Source organism: Scyliorhinus torazame, chromosome 10, assembly GCF_047496885.1.
Source record: "Scyliorhinus torazame isolate Kashiwa2021f chromosome 10, sScyTor2.1, whole genome shotgun sequence".
Taxonomy (NCBI): Eukaryota; Metazoa; Chordata; class Chondrichthyes; order Carcharhiniformes; family Scyliorhinidae; genus Scyliorhinus; species Scyliorhinus torazame.
In genome coordinates, this window is record NC_092716.1 from 1,991,149 (window position 1) to 2,013,232 (window position 22,084).

The following is a 22,084-nucleotide window of genomic DNA, read 5'->3' on the forward strand; positions in this document are numbered from 1 at the left end:
GGATCCTCTCGGAAGGAGCGATCACAATATGGTGGAATTTAAAATACAGATGGAGGGTGAGAAGGTAAAATCAAACACTAGTGATTTGTGCTTAAACAAAGGAGATTACAATGGGATGAGAGAAGAACTAGCTAATGTAGACTGGGAGCAAAGGCTTTATGGTGAAACAGTTGAGGAACAGTGGAGAACCTTCCAAGCGATTTTTCACAGTGCGCAGCAAAGATTTATACCAACAAAAAGGAAGGACGGTAAAAAGAGGGAAAATCGACCGTGGATATCTGAGGAAATAAGGGAGAGTATCAAATTGAAGGAAAAAGCATACAAAGTGGCAAAGATTAGTGGGAGACTAGAGGACTGGGAAATCTTTAGGGGGCAACAGAAAGCTACTAAAAAAGCTATAAAGAAAAGGAAGATAGATTATGAGAGTAAACTTGCTCAGAATATAAAAACAGACAGTAAAAGTTTCTACAAATATATAAAGCTAAAAAGAGTGGCTAAGGTAAATATTGGTCCTTTAGAGGATGAGAAGGGAGATTTAATAATGGGAGATGAGGAAATGGCTGAGGAGCTGAACAGGTTTTTTGGGTCTGTCTTCACAGTGGAAGACACAAATAACATGCCAGTGACTGATGGAAATGAGGCTATGACAGGTGAGGACCTTGAGATGATTGTTGTCACTAAGGAGGTAGTGATGGGCAAGCTAATGGGGCTAAAGGTAGACAAGTCTCCTGGCCCTGATGGAATGCATCCCAGAGTGCGAAAAGAGATGGCTAGGGAAATTGCAAATGCACTAGTGATAACTTACCAAAATTCACTAGACTCTGGGGTGGTCCCGGCGGATTGGAAATTAGCAAACGTGACACCACTGTTTAAAAAAGGAGGTAGGCAGAAAGCGGGTAATTATAGGTCAGTGAGCTTAACTTCGGTAGTAGGGAAGATGCTGGAATCTATCATCAAGGAAGAAATAGTGAGGCATCTGGATGGAAATTGTCCCATTGGACAGACGCAGCATGGGTTCATAAAGGGCAGGTCGTGCCTAACTAATTTAGTGGAATTATTTGAGGACATTACCAATGCGGTAGATAACGGAGAGCCAATGGATGTGGTATATCTGGATTTCCAGAAAGCTTTTGACAAGGTGCCACACAAAAGGTTGCTGCATAAGATAAAGATGCATGGCATTAAGGGGAAAGTAGTAGCATGGATAGAGGATTGGTTAATTAATAGAAAGCAAAGAGTGGGGATTAATGTGTGTTTCTCTGGTTGGAAATCAGTAGCTGGCGGAGTCGCCAATTTGTTGCTCTTATTAGCCTTAGTTTTATTAACTCGAATTCTGTCACCTTTGCTCACGAGTCGCCAGGTATCTTTCTGATACCGCCATGTGGTTCAAGCTCTAGTTATGATTAATAAGACAGCACACCGCTTAGTAAGAGTAAAATCAACGGTCATTTATTATATCCAGAACTGCACACAATACCCTAGCTGTTCCAAACCAACTGTTTTATACAGTTCCAGCATAACCTCCCTGCTCTTAAACTCTCTGCCTTGGCTAATAAAGGCAAGTATACCATATGCCTTTTTAACTTCTGTATCCACCTGCTCTGCTGCCTTAAGGGACGGGTGTACATGCACACCAAGGTCTCTCTGATCCTCGGTGCTTCCCAGGGTCCTGCCGTTTATCCTGTATTCCGTTGCCTTGTTTGTCCTGCCCAAGTGCATCACCTCACACTTATCCAGAGTGAATTCCATTTGCCACTGCCCATCTGACCAGCCCGTCTATATCCTGTAATCGAAGGCTACCCTCCTCACTATTTACCACCCACCAATTTTGTATCATCCACAAACTTACTGATCAACCCTCCTACATTCAGATCTAAACATATGCACACGCTTTCTTACAGTAGAACAAAAATACTTTATTGGCTGCAAAGGAATTTGGGACATCCCGAGGCCGACATAACTAATTCATACACAATAACCAGGGCAGTATTTAAATACAGGTGACAGGGGTTTTGCCAGTGTCCGCTTCACCTGTTTTCAGGAAGGACGACCAAATTAAATGGGACATGGGCGAGAGTGCTGGCTATCGGAAGCTGACAGCGGGGGGAGCAGTGACTACAGCCGTTACTACACCACCCTGAAGCCCAGAATCACCAGTGGATCTGCCCTGGTCAAGGAAGTGATGGCAGAAGCAGGGAGGCCCAAGTTACAGCACGCACACACACACTCACATAGTCACTGACACACACACACTCACACACACACGCACTCACACACACACGCACTCACACACACGCAGTCACAAACACACACTCTCACTCACACTCATACACACACACACACTCACGCACACACACGCACTCACACACACGCACTCACACACACACACTCACGCACACACACACTCTCACTCACTCACTCACACACACGCACACGCTCACACACACACTCACAGACACGCACTCACACACGCAGTCACAAACACACTCTCACACACACACTCTCGCACACACTCACACACATGCACTCACACACAGTCATACTCACACTCACACACACTCACAAACACACTCTCTCACACACCCACACACACACACTCGCGCACACACACACACACACACACACGCACTCACAGACACGCACTCACAGACACGCACTCACACACGCAGTCACAAACACACACTCTCACACACACACACTCACACTCTCGCACACACGCACTCACACACACGCACGCACTCACACACACGCACACACACACACACGCACACACTCTCACACACACGCACACTCACACACACACACACACTCACAGACACGCACTCACACACGCAGTCACAAACACACACTCTCACACACACACACTCACACTCTCGCACACACTCACACACACGCACTCGCACACAGTCATACTCACACTCACACACACTCTCTCCCACACACACACACTCTCACACACACACACACGCACTCACAGACACGCACTCACAGACACGCACTCACACATGCAGTCACAAACACACACTCTCACACACACACACACACACTCTCACACACACACACTCACACTCTCGCACACACTCACTCACACACACGCACGCACTCACACACACGCACGCACTCACACACACGCACTCACTCACACACACACACTCACTCAAACACACCCACACACACTCACACACTCACACACACTCTCTCACACACTCACACACACACACACACAGTCATACTCACACACACACACAGTCACAAACACACACTCACACAGACACACACACACACATACACACACGCACACTCTCACACGCACACTCTCACACGCACACTCTCACACGCACACTCTCACACGCACACACACACACACTCATACACACACACACACACTTTCCTGATGCACTGTCCCTTAATCAGGCATTGAGTGCCTATGAATGAGGGACCCACCTGGAAGTCCTCAAGCATCTCCAAAAGGGTTTACTTTTTAGTCTTCCTACATGGCGAGTCTCTCCCCCCCCTCACTGGACATTTAGGGGGAGGAAGAGGGAGGGCTCCACTGACCCTCCTGCTATGGACTAAGGAATGGAGGCAGGAGGCAATACCATCCCCGCCTGATAAATATCCTTATTATTATCAGTCACCAAACTCACTAGAGAAAGGACATTAACTTTCACCCTAGCGTCTTGGAACTGACTTGTTTGGTTTGTGGTTACAGGTCAGTCACCAGCTGGGCACTGCCATGGATCTGTTTACAACCAGCCTGACACTGGCTGGGCTTCAACCACCCACTGACCGGCAATTGGATGGGATTGACCTTTCACCGGTGCTGTTGCAGAATAAAATCATCAACAGGTACAAGTTAGGCTCAGGAAAGGCGAGTGGGTAAGCTCAACCTGTCCCGACTGGTGGAACGAGTGAGGGAGGAGGTTCGGAGGTGGGATGCGCTCCCGCTGTCACTAGCGGGGAGGGTGCAGACTGTTAAGATGACGATTCTCCCGAGATTTTTGTTCATATTTCAGTGTCTCCCTATTTTCATCCCGAGGTCCTTCTTTAAGAGGCTGAATAAAATTATCCTGGGATTTGTCTGGGCGGGGAAGTCCCCGCCGGTGACGAAGGTGATGCTCGAAAGGAACAGAGGGGAAGGGGGGCTGGCGTTGCCGAATATCAGTAACTACTATTGGGCGGCCAACATAGCGATGATAAGGAAATGGATGGTGGGTACGGGGTCAGTCTGGGAGCGGATGGAGGCTGCTTCGTGCAGGGGCACCAGTTTGGCAGCCTTGGTTACGGCACCTCTGCCGCATCGCTGGCCAGGTACTCCACCAGCCCTATAGTGGTAGCGGCTCTTCGGATCTGGGGCCAGTGGAGGAGGCATATAGGGGAAGTGAGAGCATCGGTGTGGACCCCAATCTGCGGCAATCACCGATTTGCCCCGGGGAACATGGACAGTGGGTATCGGCTGTGGCGGAGTGTGGGGATTGCGAGGGTGGGTGATCTGTTCTTGGAAGGGAGCTTCCCGAGCGTGAGGGCGTTGGAGGAGAGGTTTGGGCTGGCGGGAGGGAACGACTTTACATACTTACAGCTGCGGGATTTTGTGCCGTCCTTCCCACGCCTCCCGCCAAAGGGGAGGCAGGACAGGGTAGTATCGAAGGGAGAGGTGGGTGAGGGTAGAATCTCAGATATTTACAAAGAACTAATAGGAGCAGAGGATACACAGACTGAGGACCTGAAGCTTAAGTGGGAGGAGGAGCTCGGGGGGGGGGGGTGGAGGACGGTATTTGGGCAGAAGCCCTGAGCAGAGTAAACACGACTGCAACATGCGCCAGGCTCAGCCTGATCCAGTTTAAGGTCGTGCACCGGGCCCACATGACGGTGGCCCAGATGAGTGAATTCTTCGGGCTGGAGGACAAGTGTGCCAGATGCGCCGGAGGGCCGGCTAATCACGTGCACCTGTTCTAGTCGTGCCCTAGACTCAGGGGGTACTGGCAGGGATTCGCGGACATCATGGGCGTCATTCTCCGACCCCCCACCGGGTTGGAGAATCGCCGGGGGCTGCCGTGAATCCCGCCCCCGCCGGTTGCCGAAGTCTCCAGCACCGGATATTTGGCGGGGGCGGGAATCGGGCCGCGCCGGTTGGCGGGCACCCCTGCTGGATTCTCCAGCCCGGATGGGCCGAAGTCCCGCCGATATATTGCCTGTCCTGCCGGTGTGGATTAAACCACCTTTCTTACCGGCGGGACAAGGCGGCGTGGGCGGCCTCCGGGGTCCTGGGGGGGGCGCGGGGCGATCTGACCCCGGGGAGTGCCCCCACGGTGGCCTGGCCCGCGATTGGGGCCCACTGATCCGCGGGCGGGCCTGTGCCGTGGGGGCACTCTTTCCCTTCCGCCTCCGCCACGGTCTCCACCATGGCGGAGGCGGAAGAGACTCCCTCCACTGCGCATGCGCGGGAAACTGTCAGCGGCCGCTGACGCTCCCGCGCATGCGCCGCCCGGAGATGTCATTTCCGCGCCAGCTGGCGGGGCAACAAAGGCCGTTTCCGCCAGCTGGCGGGGCGGAGATTCCTCCGGCGTCAGCCTAGCCCCTCAATGTTGGGGTTCGGCCCCCAAAGATGCGGAGCATTCCGGACCTTTGGTGCGGCGCGATGCCCGTCTGATTGGCGCCGTTTTGGGCGCCAGTCGGCAGACATCGCGCCGTTTCAGGAGAATTTCGCCCCATGTCCTGGGTTTTGAAAACTGAAATGGCAACCTTTGGGGTGTCGGAGGACCCGGGAGTCCAGGAGGAGAAGGAGGCCGACGTCTTGGCCTTTGCTTCCCTGGTAGCCCGGCGACGAATACTGTTGGCATGGAGGGACTCAAGGCCCCCGAAAACCGAAGTATGGCTATCGGACATGGCCAGCTTTCTCAGTCTAGAGAAAGTTAAGTTCGCCTCGAGAGGTTCACTATCGGGGTTCGCCCGGAGCTGGCAGCCAGTCATTGACTTCTTCGCGGAAAATTAACCGTCAGCAGTGGGGGGGGGCTGGGGTATAGTAGAGTAGGGGGTGGTTTAGGCAGGTCCTTGCGCGAATGGAGTCGTGGTTTGTACTATGCGTTATTTGCTTTTCTTTTTTGTACAGTACCAGACAATGTCATTGTTTTATATGCCAAAAATACCTCAATAAAATTGTTAATTAAAAGAAAGGGAAAGGAGAGTGGGATATTTATCTTCTTAAAAATGAGAGGTGCCCATTGTGGACACAACTGTTAGAGCCCGAAAATACAGAGAACCCTTTTCACTATAACACTGAGGTCAGAATCAAACATTCCCAGAACAAGTTACATACATACAGAGTAAATCTCTCCCTACACTGCCCCCATCAAACACTCCCAGGACAGGTACAGCACGGGGTTAGATACAGAGTAAAGCTCCCTCTACACTGTCCCCATCAAACACTCCCAGGACAGGTACAGCACGGGGTTAGATACAGAGTAAAGCTCCCTCTACATTGTCCCCATCAAACACTCCCAGGACAGGTGCAGCACGGGGTTAGATACAGAGTAAAGCTCTCCCTACACTGCCCCCATCAAACACTCCCAGGACAGGTACAGCACGGGGTTAGATACAGAGTAAAGCTCCCTCTACACTGTCCCCATCAAACACTCCCAGGACAGGTACAGCACGGGGTTAGATACAGAGTAAAGCTCCCTCAACACTGTCCCCATCAAACACTCCCAGGACAGGTACAGCACGGGGTTCGATACAGAGTAAAGCCTCCTCTACACTGTCCCCATCAAACACTCCCAGGACAGGTACAGCATGGGGTAAGATACAGAGTAAAGCTCCCTCTACACTGTCCCCATCAAACACTCCCAGGACAGGTACAGCATGGGGTAAGATACAGAGTAAAGCTCCCTCTACACTGTCCCCATCAAACACTCTCAGGACAGGTACAGCATGGGGTAAGATACAGAGTAAAGCTCCCTCTACACTATCCCCATCAAACACTCTCAGGACAGGTACAGCACAGGGCTAGATACAGAGTAAAGCTCCCTCTACACTGTCCCGCATCAAACTCTCACAGAACAGTTACTGCACGCAGTTAGATACAGTATAAAGCCCCCTCTACACTGTCCCCATCAAACACTCCCAGGACAGGTACAGCACAGGGTTAGATACAGTATAAAGCTCCCTCTACACTGTCCCCATCAAACACTCCCAGGACAGGTACAGCACAGGGCTAGATACAGAGTAAAGCTCCCTCTACACTGTTCCGCATCAAACTCTCACAGAACAGTTACTGCACGCAGTTAGATACAGTATAAAACTCCCTCTACACTGTCCCCATCAAACAATCCCAGGACAGGTACAGCACGGGGTTAGATACAGAGTAAAGCTCCCGCCACACTGTCCCCATCAAACACTCCCAGGACAGGTACAGCACGGGGTTAGATACAGAGTAAAACTCCCTCTACACTGTCCCCATCAAACACTCCCAAGACAGGTACAGCATGGGGTTAGATGTAGTAGATATAGAGTAAAATTTCCTTTCTCACTGTGCAGGCCAGTGTTTTACTACCGAGGGAATGAGCTGATGGCCGTGCGGTTCGGAGGGTACAAGGCACATTACTGGACATGGACTAACTCCTGGGAGGAGCTGCAGCAGGTGAGACCAATGCTCCATAGACTGTAGCGGAAGCAGAGAACGCACAGGGAAACAGGCGGATAACATGACAACAATGGTGGGGAATGTTTTATCGGGAGTGGGAGGGAGATAAACCCCAGGCACAGTGAATACAACCAGAGAGAAAGAAAGGGAATACTCAGTATAATACATTGCCTTACCCCATCTCTCCGAAACATATTCTCTACAGTCACTTAGGAGTAACTCAGTTAAAGTGATATGGGCAGGGTTTAGAGAACCCCAAAGTGTATCATGGAGTTCACCTGACCCACAACTTTTAATGGATTGAGGTATGGGCAGCACACGGTACAGGTGTGGGACAGCAGAAATGGAAAAATATTTTTTAAAGCAAAACAATGTTTATTCTATGAACTCAATTTAACCTTTTTAAAACATAGTGAACATCTTAGCAACCATTAATTCAAATATGACTCCCAAAGACTACAACGCTAAGTAAATCTTTAAGCTTTCCTTTTTAATATCCATAAGACCTAAAACACCTTTTAACAGAAGCACATCAGGTTATAGTCATTACTGTTATTAGTTTTAAATCACCAGGATCGATTTACAGTCTTTAGATTACAGAGAGAGATTCATACGCCTTCTGGCTGTGACTGCAGCTATGCAGCTCTGAAAACGAAACTAAAACACACCCTGCAGCCTGCTCAAAAACGAAAGTAAAAAGCTGACAGACAGCCCAGCTCCACTCACTCTCTGACATCACTGCAGTAATAAACACCCATTTCTTAAAGGCACTCTACAGATATTTATATACATATCCATTTATAAACACACATTTCTTAAAGGTACTCTCACATGACACCTCCCCCCAAGAAAAAAAAAACCCATCAACTTCAAGATGGTTTCATTTTTCACCTTTTCACTATCCTTTGAGAAATGCACACAGTAAATATACCTTTTCGTTTCAAAAAACAACACACGCAAACAGGTATAATAATTTGTCCATATTTTTTTTCGTTCTTCTTCCTCCAACTGAAACTGCTTCTATTGAAAAATGAAATGAAATGAAAATCGCTTATTGTCACAAGTAGGCTTCAATGAAGTTACTGTGAAAAGCCCCTAGTCACCACATTCCGGCGCCTGTTCGGGGAGGCTGTTACGGGAATTGAACCGTGCTGCTGGCCTGCCTTGGTCTGCTTTCAAAGCCAGCGATTTAGCCCTGTGCTAAACAGCCCCTATTCATCACATTTGTGACAAAGCATCGGCTATCACATTTTCTCGTCCTGCCACATGTACTATTTTTAAAAGAAATGGCTGTGACAATAAACTCCAGCGAAACAGCCGTGCATTGTTATTCCGGAATCGCTCCAAAAACGTCAACGGATTATGATCATATATATAACGGTGTCAGACGGATTGCTGGTCACATAAATGAAAATGTTGCAAAGCCAGCACCAAACTCAAAGTCTCCTTCTCAATCGTCGAATACTTTTTCTGGTGAGAATTCAATTTCTTTGCAAAATAACCAACAGGCCGCTCGAGCCCTTCGTCGTCGTCTTGTAGAAACACCGCACCTACGCCCACATCGCTCACATCCACAGCCACTTTGAATACTTTCGTATAATTTGGGATGGCTAACACAGGAGCAGTGGTTAACACAGCCGTCAAGCCGTCAAATGCCTGTTGACACTCCGCTGTCCATTGGAATTTGTTACGCTTCAAGAGCAAGTCCGTCAGTGGAGCGATCACACTGCTAAAATTGGGTGCAAATTTCCGGTAAAATCCACTCATACCAGGAAATCGCATTATTTCCCGTCGTGTCGAGGGTATCGGAAACTCCCCAATAACTTTTGTTTTCACATCCCGTGGGACCAGTCGACACTGTCCGATTGTATGGCCAAGGAAAGTAACTTGGGCTTTTCCAAATTCACTTTTGGCTAGGTTTATCACCAAACCCTCCACCTGAAGTCGATCGAACAACTCCATCAGATGTTTCACATGTTCTGTCCATGTCTGGCTGAAAATTACCAGATCCTCGATGTGTACTGCACAGTTGGGTAATCCTGAAACAACTTTGTTAGTTAACCGTTGAAATGGGGCTGGGGCATTTTTCATGCCAAATGGCATAACTTTGAACTGGTATATACCATCTGGAGTCACAAAAGCTGAAATCTCCTTCGCCCTTTCGGATAAAAGGTACCTGGCAGTAACCTTTAAGTGAATCCAGTTTGGAAATAAAAGCTGATTGTCCCACTTTCTCAATGCAATCCTCCAAACGTGGGATAGGATAAGAATCCGTTCTTGTAACTGCATTAACCTTTCTATAGTCCACACACAACTGTTGGGTACGGTCTGGTTTAGGCACCATCACTATGGGTGAGCTCCATTGGCTGCAACCCACTTCAATTATGTCATTTTTAAGCATACTCTCAATCTCTTTGTTAACCTGTGCCAATTTTAAAGGGTTAAGTCTGTATGGCTGGTCCACCCACGTCGACGCTACCTTCAAGAAAGCACAACAGTGCCTATACTCTCAGGAAACTAAGGAAATTCGCCATGTCCACATTAATCCTTACCAGCTTTTACAGATGCACCATAGAAATCATCCTATCTGGGGCTGGTTTAGCACAGGGCTAAATCGCTGGCTTTGAAAGCAGACCAAGGCAGGCCAGCAGCACGGTTCAATTCCATTGCCAGCCTCCCCGAACAGGCGCCGGCGACTAGGGGCTTTTCACAGGAACATCATTTAAAGCCTACTTGTGACTGATTTCATTTCATTACAGACAGAGACTAAAAGCAGACTGCTAGATTTGGCAAAAACATTGCAGTTAACATTAAATGACAAAATGCAAAAAGATGAGGTAATTATGGCGGTGGCTAAGCATTCAAAGTTGCCTGAGATACAGTTTGACTCATTGGAAATAGCAAAAATTCAGTTGCAAATTAAACAAATGGAACATGAGAAAGAATTAAAGCAGCTTGAATACGAAAGAGAGGAAAAAGAAAGGGAAAGAGAGAGAGAGGAAAAAGAAAGAGAAGAGATAGGAAAAAGAGAGAGAAGAAAGGAAACCAGAAAGAATAGCCCTAGCAGAACAAAAAGAAAGAGAAAGGGAGATACAGATCAGGGAAAAAGATAAAGAGAGAGAGTTTGAACTTCAGAAAATGGCCATGAAACATGACAGTCAGTTAAAATGGGCAGGCGTAAAGGGAAACGTACGGTTGGTTGATCGTGATGAGGATAGTGAGAAAGAGCGTCATAGTCGAAGGCTTGGTGGGGATCTATTTAAATATGTCCAAGCATTGCCAAGATAAAGTTTTAGTATTGTTACCAGTGGTTAGGTGAACCTGCGGGCCTTATCAGATTGAAAGGAAATTAAGTGAGGTGAATTATGTGGTAAAAACACCAGATAGAAGGAAGACTCACCGAGTGTGTCATATGAATATGCTTAAAAGGTACTTTGAAAGGGAAGGAGAGAAAAAGGAGGTTTTAATGATTCTAACTCAAAGTGACGAACCAAATCCAGATGACTGTGAATTTGACATACCTCAAATTAAATTGAAAAATGAGGATGTTCTTAAAAATTGGGATAAATTGTTGAGTTACCTTCCAGAGGTAAAACAAACTGACCTGAAAGAGTTATTGATATCACGTGGGCAAGTTTGTAGAGATAAATTGGGAATTACTAAAATGGCTATACATGATGTAGATGTGGGAAATGCTGTTCCAATCAAACAACATCCATACAGACTTAACCCTTTAAAATTGGCACAGGTTAACAAAGAGATTGAAAGTATGCTTAAAAATGGCATAATTGAAGTGGGTTGCAGCCAATGGAGCTCTCCCACAGTGATGGTGCCTAAATCAGACGGTACCCAACGGTTGTGTGTGGACTATAGAAAGGTTAATGCAATTACAAGAACGGACTCTTATCCTATCCCACGTTTGGAGGATTGCATTGAGAAAGTGGGACAATCAGCTTTTATTTGCAAACTGGATTTACTTAAAGGTTACTGGCAGGTACCTTTTATCCTAAAGGGCGAAGGAGATTTCAGCTTTTGTGACTCCAGATGGTATATACCAATTCAAAGCTATGCCATTTGGCATCAAAAACGCCCAAGCCACATTTCAACGGTTAACTAAAAAAGTCGTCCAATTGTGCGGTATACATCGACGATCTGGTAATTTTCAGCCAGACATGGAAAGTACATTTGAAACATCCGATGGAGTTATTCGATTGACCTCAGGAGGCAGGTTTGTGAAAATAGCCAAAAGTGAATTTGGAAAAGCCCAAGTAACGTTCCTTGGCCATACAATCGGACAGGGTCGAATGGTCACACGGAATGTGAAACCAACAGTTATTGAGGAGTTTTCATTGTCCTCGAGACGAAGGGAAATAATGCGATTTCTTGGCATGAGTGGATTTGATCGAACATTGGCGAAAAGATTTTGTAGCGTGGTTGCTCCACTGACAGACTTGCTGAAGAAACGTCGACAATTTCACTGGACAGCGGACTTTCAACAGGCATTTGACTGCCTGAAAGCTGTGATAACCAATGTGATGTACCGTCAATTACCACGAGACGAGAATGGTGAAACAATCGAGGCTTTATTGCATAAGATGTTGTGCCTCCTGCAGCTGGAACCAGAATGGGAGCAGCGCAGGAGAGCTTTCACGTTTATACGCCGCCTGCTGGGAGGAGCCAGTAGGCAAGGATTTACCGTAGTACCTTTAATGCACAGGCAGTGCCGTAATACATACAAATCACTAGTGGTGTTTACCACACAATGCTCCTGTGTTGGAGAATTACAAGGGACTCTGTGAACAGATTGAACTAAAGTATCTGACTTTAAAGAGAAATGCCGAGGCGTAGAGAAATGGACGGATCGTGCAGAGACCAGGGGCGCGATTCTCCGACCCCCCACCAGGTCGGAGAATCGCCGGGAGCTGGCGTGAATCCCGCCCCCACCGTGTCCCGAATTCTCCGCCACCAGAGATTCGGCGGGGGCGGGAATTGCGCTGGTCGGCGGGCTCCCCCCCAGCGATTCCCCGGCCCGCGATGGGCCGAAGTCCCGCCGCTGTCAACCCTCGCCAGCCGGCGTGGATTGAACCACCTACCTTACCGGCGGGAGCAGACAGCGCGGGCGGGCTCCGGGGTCCTGGGGGGAGCGTGGGGCGATCTGGCCCCGGGGGGTGCCCCCACAGTGGCCTGGCCCGCGATTGGCGCCCACCAATCGGCGGGCGGGCCTGTGCCGTGGGGGCACTCTTTTTCTTCCGCCTTCGCCATGGTCTTCACTATGACGGAGGCGGAAGAGACCCCCTCCCCTGCGCATGCGTGGGGATGCCGTGAGCGGCCACTGACACTCCCGCGCATGCGTCGCTCGGCGAAGTCCTTTCGGCGCCGGCTGGCGTGGTGTCAAAGGCCTTTCCGCCAGCCGGCAGGGCGGAAATCACTCCGGCGCGGGCCTAGCCCCTCAAAGTGAGGCTTGGTCCCTAAAGGTGCGGAGAATTCCACACATTTGGGGTGGCCCGACGGCGGTGTGGTTCACGCCATTCCATTACGCCGGATTCCCCCGCCCCGCCGGGTAGGGGAGAATCCCGGCCCTTCTTTTTCAAAGAGACTGTCAATCAGGAAGGATTTCAGTTGGAGGAAGAAGAACAAAAACGGACTATATTATTATACCTGTTTGCGTGTGTTTTTTTTTTCACAAAAAAGTATATTTACTGTGTGCATTTCTTAAAGGATAGTGAAAAGGTGAAAAATGAAACCATCTTGGAAGTTGATGGTTTATTTTTTTCTCTTGGGGGGAGGTGTCATGTGAGAGTACCTTTAAGAAATGGGTGTTTATCAGTGATGCCAGAGTGGAAGGAGCTGCCGCTCAGGATGGGAGAGAGGAGCTTTCGCTACCGAGGAATACAGGTGGCTCCAAAAATGGGAGGCATTACATAGGTTCAACCTCACTCGACTGGTGGAGCAAATGGAGGGGGACTTTAAAAGATGGGATATGCTCCCACTTTTGCTGGCGGGAGGATACAGACCGTGAAAATGACGGTCCTCCCCAGATTTTTGTTTGTCTTCCAGTGCCTTCCCACCTTCATCCCGAAGCCTTTTTTCAAGCGGGTAAACAAGATTATTTTGGGCTTTGTACGGGCGAATAAAACCCCGCGTGTGAAGAAAATGTTGTTGGAGTGTAGTCGGGGGGAGGGTGGGTTGGCGTTGCCGATCTTCTGCAACTGCTACTGGGCGGCGAATATAGCGATGATTAGGAAGTGGGTGGTGGGGGAGGGGTCGACATGGGAGCGGATGGGGGCTGCGTCATGTAAAGACACCAGTTTGGGAGCACTGGTAACGGCACCTCTGCCGTTCTCGCCGGCCCATTACTCCACAAGTCCAGTGGTAGTGGCGGCACTGAGGATTTGGGGGCAATGGAGGAGGAATAAGAGGGTGGAGGGTGCGTTGGTCTGGACCCCGATTTGAAACAACCACAGGTTCGCACCGGGCAGGATAGATGGAGGGTTCCGGAGCTGGCAGAGAGCAGGAATTAGACGGATGGGAGATCTATTCATAGACGGGAGTTTTCCCAGTCTGAAGGCGCTGGAGGACAAGTTCAAGCTGCCGCCGGGGAATGGTTTCAGATATTTACAAGTGCGGGACTTTCTGAGGAAACAGGTGTTGGCTTTCCCGCTGATCCCACCACGGAGGATACTGGACAGAGTAGTGTCCGGGAAAGTGTCGGATATCTGTCAGGAGCTGTTGGAGGCGGAGGAGACCCCGGTGGAGGAACTGAAGGGCAAGTGGGAGGAGGAGCTCGGTGGGGAGTTTAGAGGCGGGTCTGTGGGCGGACGCCCTCAGCAGGGTTAATTCCTCCTCATCATGTGCCCGGCTCAGTCTAATACAGTTTAAAGTGGTGCACCGGGCACACATGAGCAAGTTTTTCGGGGTAGAAGATAGATGTGCGAGGTGTGCGGGAAGCCCAGCAAACCATGTCCACATATTCTGGGCATGCCCGAAGCTTGGAGGATTCTGGCAGGGGTTTGCCAAGGCAATGTCCAAAGTGCTAGGTACGCGGGTGGTGCCAAGTCCAGAGATGGCGATCTTCGGAATGTCGGAAGATCCGGGAGTTCAGGGAGTGAAAGAGGCCGACGTTCTGGCCTTTGCCTCCCTGGTAGCCCGGAGACGGATCCTTTTAATGTGGAGGGAATCGAAGCCCCCGAGTGTGGAGACTTGGGTCAGTGACATGGGTGGGTTTCTCAGGCTGGAGAAAATAAAGTTTGCCTTGAGGGGGTCAATGCTGGGGTTCTCTCGGAGTGGCAGCCGTTTGTCGACTCTCTCGGGGAAAATTAAAATGTCAGCGGAAGCAGCATTCTGAAGGGGGGGGCGAGTAGGTGCAACATGGTTAAGGGATGTACAGAAGGGGTTGGGTGGGAAATGTTTAGTTTACCATGTTGATGTTTATGTTATTCTGTTTGTTATTATGTAAAAATTTTGCAAACACTTCAATTTAAAAAAATGTTTTGTTAAAGTGATGTCAGAGTGTGGGTGGAGCTGGGCTGTCTGTCAGCTTTTTACTTTTGTTTGAGGCTGTTTGCTGCAGGGTGTGTTTTAGTTTTGTTTGCAGAGCAGGATAGCTGCAGTCACAGCCAGAAGGGGTATTAGGCTCTCTCTTTGTAATCTAAAAACTGTAAATCGATCCTTTGGTGATTTAAAACTAATAACTGCTCTCAGTAGTGACTTTAACCTGATGTGCTTCTGTTTAAAGTTTTTTTTAAAAGTCTTATGGATGTTAAAAGGACAGCTTAAGCATTACTTAGTGTTGTATTCTTTGGGGGTTGTATTTGAATTGATGGTTGCTAAGATGTTCACTATGTTTTAAAAAGGTTCACTTGAGTTCATAGAATAAACATTCATAGATTATCATAGAATTTACAGTGCAGAAGGAGGCCATTCGGCCCATCGAGTCTGCACCGGCTCTTGGAAAGAGCACCCTACCCAAGGTCAACACCTCCACCCTATCCCCATAACCCAGTAACCCCACCCTACACTAAAGGCAATTTTGGACACTAAGGGCAATTTATCAGGGCCAATCCACCTAACCCGCACATCTTTGGACTGTGGGAGGAAACCGGAGCACCCGGAGGAAACCCACGCACACACGGGGAGGATGTGCAGACTCCGCACAGACAGTGACCCAAGCCGGAATCGAACCTGGGACCCTGGAGCTGTGAAGCATTTGTGCTATCACAATGCTACCGTGCTGCCCTTGTTTTGCTTTAAAAAATACTTTTCCATTTCTGCTGTTCCACACCTGTAGAGTGGGCCGTGTGCTCCCCATACCACAATCCATTAAAAGTTGTGGGTCAGGTGAAGTCCATAATACACTTTGAGGTTCTCTAAACCCTGGCCCATAACACCCCACATTTTCAGAAAGTGGTGAGGAAAAGGTTCTGACAGAAACTTTCCCAAAACTTACGTGCATTTTATTTAATTCCAGGGAATTAACTTCTGCCCAGGACAGAATGTGACGGGGGTCACAACACATGATCAAAAGGACTACACCATCCAGCCTCTGCTCTTCCAGCTTGGGAGGGATCCTGGAGAGAGATACCCAATCAGGTGACAGGGAGGGAGGGCGAGAGGGTCGGATTTCATGAAAACCTCAAACAGGTGACCAGAGTAAGCAGAAAGATCAGAACTCTGAAATGTGGTTTGTCTGTGCCATTTGGTCAGCTGCCTTAGATGTTTCTAATCCCCAAACCCCGCAAAACCCATGAATTAAATCACAGCCTGCAACTCAGATAAACAACACAACCCCTCGATTAGATTCTAGTTTGGAACTCACTCCCGGGTATTTGTTATTCTATATATAAACCCCCCCGAACCCCTCGATTAGATTCCAGTCTGTAACTCACTCCAGGGTATCTGTTATTCTATATATAAACCACCCCGAACCCCTCGATTAGATTCCAGTCTGTAACTCACTCCCGGGTATCTGTTATTCTATATATAAACCACCCCGAACCCCTCGATTAGATTCCAGTCTGTAACTCACTCCCGGGTATCTGTTATTCTATATATAAACCCCCCCGAACCCCTCGATTAGATTCCAGTCTGTAACTCACTCCTGGGTATCTGTTATTCTATATATAAACCACCCTGAACCCCTCGATTCGATTCCAGTCTGTAACTCACTCCTGGGTATCTGTTATTCTATATATAAACCACCCTGAACACCTCGATTAGATTCCAGTCTGTAACTCACTCCCGGGTATCTGTTATTCTATATATAAACCAACCCGAACCCCTCGATTAGATTCCAGTCTGTAACTCACTCCCGGGTATCTGTTATTCTATATATAAACCCCCCCGAACCCCTCGATTAGATTCCAGTCTGTAACTCACTCCTGGGTATCTGTTATTCTATATATAAACCACCCCGAACCCCTCGATTAGATTCCAGTCTGTAACTCACTCCCGGGTATCTGTTATTCTATATGTAAACCACCCCGAACCCCTCGATTAGATTCCGGTCTGTAATTCACTCCGGGTATCTGTTATTCTTTATATAAACCACCCTTAACCCCTCGATTAGATTCCAGTCTGTAACTCACTCCCGGGTATCTGTTATTCTATATATAAACCATCCCGAATCCCTCGATTAGATTCCAGTCTATAACTCACTCCCGGGTATCTATCATTCTATGTATAAACCACCCTGAACCCCTCGATTAGATTCCAGTCTGTAACTCACCCCCGGGTATCTGTTATTCTATATATAAACCACACCGAATCCCTCGATTAGATTCCAGTCTGTAACTCACCTCGGGTATGTGTTGTTCTATATATAAACCACCTCGAACCTCTCGATTAGATTCCAGTCTGTAACTCACTCCCGGGTATCTGTTATTCTGTATATAAACCACCCTGAACCCCTCGATTAGATTCCAGTCTGTAACTCACTCCCAGGTATCTGTTATTCTATATATAAACCACACCGAACCCCTCGATTAGATTCCAGTCTGTAACTCACTCCCAGGTATCTGTTATTCTATATATATACCACCCCGAACCCCTCGATAAGATTCCAGTCTGTAACTCACTCCCGGGTATCTGTTATTCTATACATAAACCACCCCGAACCACTCGATTAGATTCCAGTCTGTCACTCACTCCCGGGTATCTGTTATTCTATATCTAAACCATCCCAAATCCCTTGATTAGATTGCAGTCTGTAACTCACTCCCGGGTATCTGTTATATATAAACCACCCCGACCCCCCTCGATTAGATTGCAGTCTGTAACTCACTCCCGGGTATCTGTTATTCTATATATAAACCATCCCTAACCCCTCGATTAGATTCCAGCCTGTAACTCACTCCTAGGTATCTGTTATTCTATATATAAACCACCCCTAACCCTTTGATTAGATTCCAGTCTGTAACTCACTCCCGGGTATCTGTTATTGTATATATAAACCATACCGAATCCCTCGATTAGATTCCAGTCTATAACTCACTCCCGGGTATCTGTTATTCTATATGTAAACCACACCGAACCCCTCGATTAGATTCCAGTCTGTAACTCACTCCCAGGTATCTGTTATTCGATAGATAAACCACCCCGAACCCCTCGATTAGATTCCAGTCAGTAACTCACTCCTGGGTATCTGTTATTCTATATACATACCACCCCGAACCGCTCGATAAGATTCCAGTCTGTAACTCACTCCCAGGTATCTGTTATTCTATATACATACCACCCCGAACCCCTCGATAAGATTCCAGTCTGTAACTCACTCCCGGGTATCTGTTATTCTATGCATAAACCACCCCGAACCACTCGATTAGATTCCAGTCTGTCACTCACTCCCGGGTATCTGTTATTCTATATCTAAACCATTCCAAATCCCTCGATTAGATTCCAGTCTGTAACTCACTCCTGGGTATCTGTTATTCTGTATATAAAACACGCTGAACCCCTCGATTAGATTGCAGTCTGCAACTCACTCCCGGGTATCTGTTATATAAACCACCCCGACCCCCCTCGATTAGATTGCAGTCTGTAACTCAATCCCGGGTATCTGTTATTCTATATATAAACCACACCGAACCCCTCGATTAGATTGCAGTCTGTAACTCACTCCCGGGTATCTGTTATTCTATATGTAAACCACCCCGAACCCCTCGATTAGATTCCGGTCTGTAATTCACTCTGGGTATCTGTTATTCTTTATATAAACCACCCTTAACCCTCGATTAGATTCCAGTCTGGAACTCACTCCCAGGTATCTATCATTCTATGTATAAACCACCCTGAACCCCTCGATTAGATTCCAGTCTGTAACTTACCCCCGGGTATCTGTTATTCTATATATAAACCACACCGAATCCCTCAATTAGATTCCAGTCTGTAACTCACTCCGGGGTATCATTTATTCTATATGTAAACCACACCGAACCCCTCGATTTGATTCCGGTCTGTAACTCACTCCCAGGTATCTGTTATTCTATAGATAAACCAACCCGAATCCCTCGATTAGATTCCAGTCTGTAACTCACTCCCAGGTATCTGTTATTCTATATATATACCACCCCGAACCCCTCGATAAGATTCCAGTCTGTAACTCACTCCCGGGTATCTGTTATTCTATACATAAACCACCCCGAACCACTCGATTAGATTCCAGTCTGTCACTCACTCCCGGGTATCTGTTATTCTATATATAAACCACCCCGAACCCCTCGATTAGATTCCAGTCTGTAACTCACTCCCGGGTACCTGTTATTCTATATATAAACCACCCCGAACCACTCGATTAGATTCCAGTCTGTCACTCACTCCCGGGTATCTGTTATTCTATACATAAACCACCCCGAACCACTCGATTAGATTCCAGTCTGTCACTCACTCCCGGGTATCTGTTATTCTATATATAAACCACCCCGAACCCCTCGATTAGATTCCAGTCTGTCACTCACTCCCGGGTATCTGTTATTCTATATCTAAACCATCCCAAATCCCTCGATTAGATTCCAGTCTGTAACTCACTCCCGGGTATCTGTTATTCTGTATATAAAACACGCTGAACCCCTCGATTAGATTGCAGTCTGTAACTCACTCCCGGGTATCTATTATATGTAAACCACCCGACCCCCATCGATTAGATTGCAGTCTGTAACTCACTCCCGGGTATCTGTTATTCTGTATATAAAACACGCTGAACCCCTCGATTAGATTGCAGTCTGTAACTCACTCCCGGGTATCTATTATATATAAACCACCCCGAACCCCTCGATTAGATTCCAGTCTGTAACTCATTCTCGGGTATCTATTATATATAAACCACCCCGAACCCCTCGATATGATTCCAGTCTGTAACTCACTCCCGGGTATCTGTTATTCTATAGATAAACCACCCCGAACCCCTTGATTAGATTCCAGTCTGTAACTCACGCCTAGGTATCTGTTATTCTATATATAAACCACCCTGAACCCCTCGATTAGATTCCAGTCTGTAACTCACTCCTAGGTATCTGTTATTCGATATATATAAACCACCCTGAACCCCTCGATTAGATTCCAGTCTGTAACTCACCCCCGGGTATCTGTTATTCTGTATATAAACCACACCGAACCACTCGATTAGATTCCAGTCTGTAACTCACTCCCGGGTATCTGTTATTCTATATATAAACCACCCCGAACCCCTCGATTAGATTCCAGTCTGTAACTCACTCCCGGGTATCTGTTATTCTATATATAAACCCCCCCGAACCCCTCGATTAGATTCCAGTCTGTAACTCACTCCCGGGTATCTGTTATTCTATATATAAACCACCCTGAACCCCTCGATTAGATTCCAGTCTGTAACTCACCCCCGGGTATCTGTTATTCTATATATAAACCACACCGAATCCCTCGATTAGATTCCAGTCTGTAACTCACTCCTAGGTATCTGTTATTCTATATATAAACCACCCTGAACCCCTCGATTAGATTCCAGTCTGTAACTCACTCCTAGGTATCTGTTATTCGATATATATAAACCACCCTGAACCCCTCGATTAGATTCCAGTCTGTAACTCACCCCCGGGTATCTGTTATTCTATATATAAACCACCCCGAACCCCTCGATTAGATTCCAGTCTGTAACTCACCCCCGGGTATCTGTTATTCTATATATAAACCACACCGAATCCCTCGATTAGATTCCAGTCTGTAACTCACCCCGGGTATCTGTTGTTCTATATATAAACCACCCCGAACCCCTCGATTAGATTCCAGTCTGTAACTCACCCCCGGGTATCTGTTATTCTGTATATAAACCATCCTGAACCCCTCGATTAGATTCCAGTCTGTAACTCACCCCCGGGTATCTGTTATTCTATATATAAACCACCCCGAACCCCTCGATTAGATTCCAGTCTGTAACTCACCCCCGGGTATCTGTTATTCTATATATAAACCACACCGAATCCCTCGATTAGATTCCAGTCTGTAACTCACCCCGGGTATCTGTTGTTCTATATATAAACCACCCCGAACCCCTCGATTAGATTCCAGTCTGTAACTCACCCCCGGGTATCTGTTATTCTGTATATAAACCATCCTGAACCCCTCGATTAGATTCCAGTCTGTAACTCACCCCCGGGTATCTGTTATTCTATATATAAACCACCCCGAACCCCTCGATTAGATTCCAGTCTGTAACTCACCCCCGGGTATCTGTTATTCTATATATAAACCCCCCCGAACCCCTCGATTAGATTCCAGTCTGTAACTCACTCCCGGGTATCTGTTATTCTATATATAAACCACACCGAATCCCTCGATTAGATTCCAGTCTGTAACTCACCCCGGGTATCTGTTGTTCTATATATAAACCACCTCGAACCCCTCGATTAGATTCCAGTCTGTAACTCACCCCGGGTATCTGTTGTTCTATATATAAACCACCCCGAACCCCTCGATTAGATTCCAGTCTGTAACTCACTCCCGGGTATCTGTTATTCTATATATAAACCCCCCCGAACCCCTCGATTAGATTCCAGTCTGTAACTCACTCCCGGGTATCTGTTATTCTATATATAAACCACACCGAATCCCTCGATTAGATTCCAGTCTGTAACTCACCCCGGGTATCTGTTGTTCTATATATAAACCACCTCGAACCCCTCGATTAGATTCCAGTCTGTAACTCACCCCGGGTATCTGTTGTTCTATATATAAACCACCTCGAACCCCTCGATTAGATTCCAGTCTGTAACTCACTCCCGGGTATCTGTTGTTCTATATATAAACCACACCGAACCCCTCGATTAGATTCCAGTCTGTAACTCACTCCCGGGTATCTGTTGTTCTATATCTAAACCACCTCGAACCCCTCGATTAGATTCCAGTCTGTAACTCACCCCGGGTATCTGTTGTTCTATATATAAACCACCTCGAACCCCTCGATTAGATTCCAGTCTG

General features: G+C 47.5%; 1 protein-coding gene across 1 annotated transcript in view; it reads left to right on the top strand.

Annotated features, from left to right (window-relative positions):
* Nucleotides 1-22,084, top strand: part of galns (galactosamine (N-acetyl)-6-sulfatase) — a 142,809-nt gene that overhangs the window by 90,992 nt on the left and 29,733 nt on the right. Inside the window, exons 10-12 of the mRNA XM_072517730.1 lie at nt 3,713-3,849; nt 7,534-7,636; nt 16,107-16,228. Of these exons, the coding sequence (XP_072373831.1) occupies nt 3,713-3,849; nt 7,534-7,636; nt 16,107-16,228 (362 nt within the window). The remainder of the gene's footprint in view (nt 1-3,712; nt 3,850-7,533; nt 7,637-16,106; nt 16,229-22,084) is intronic.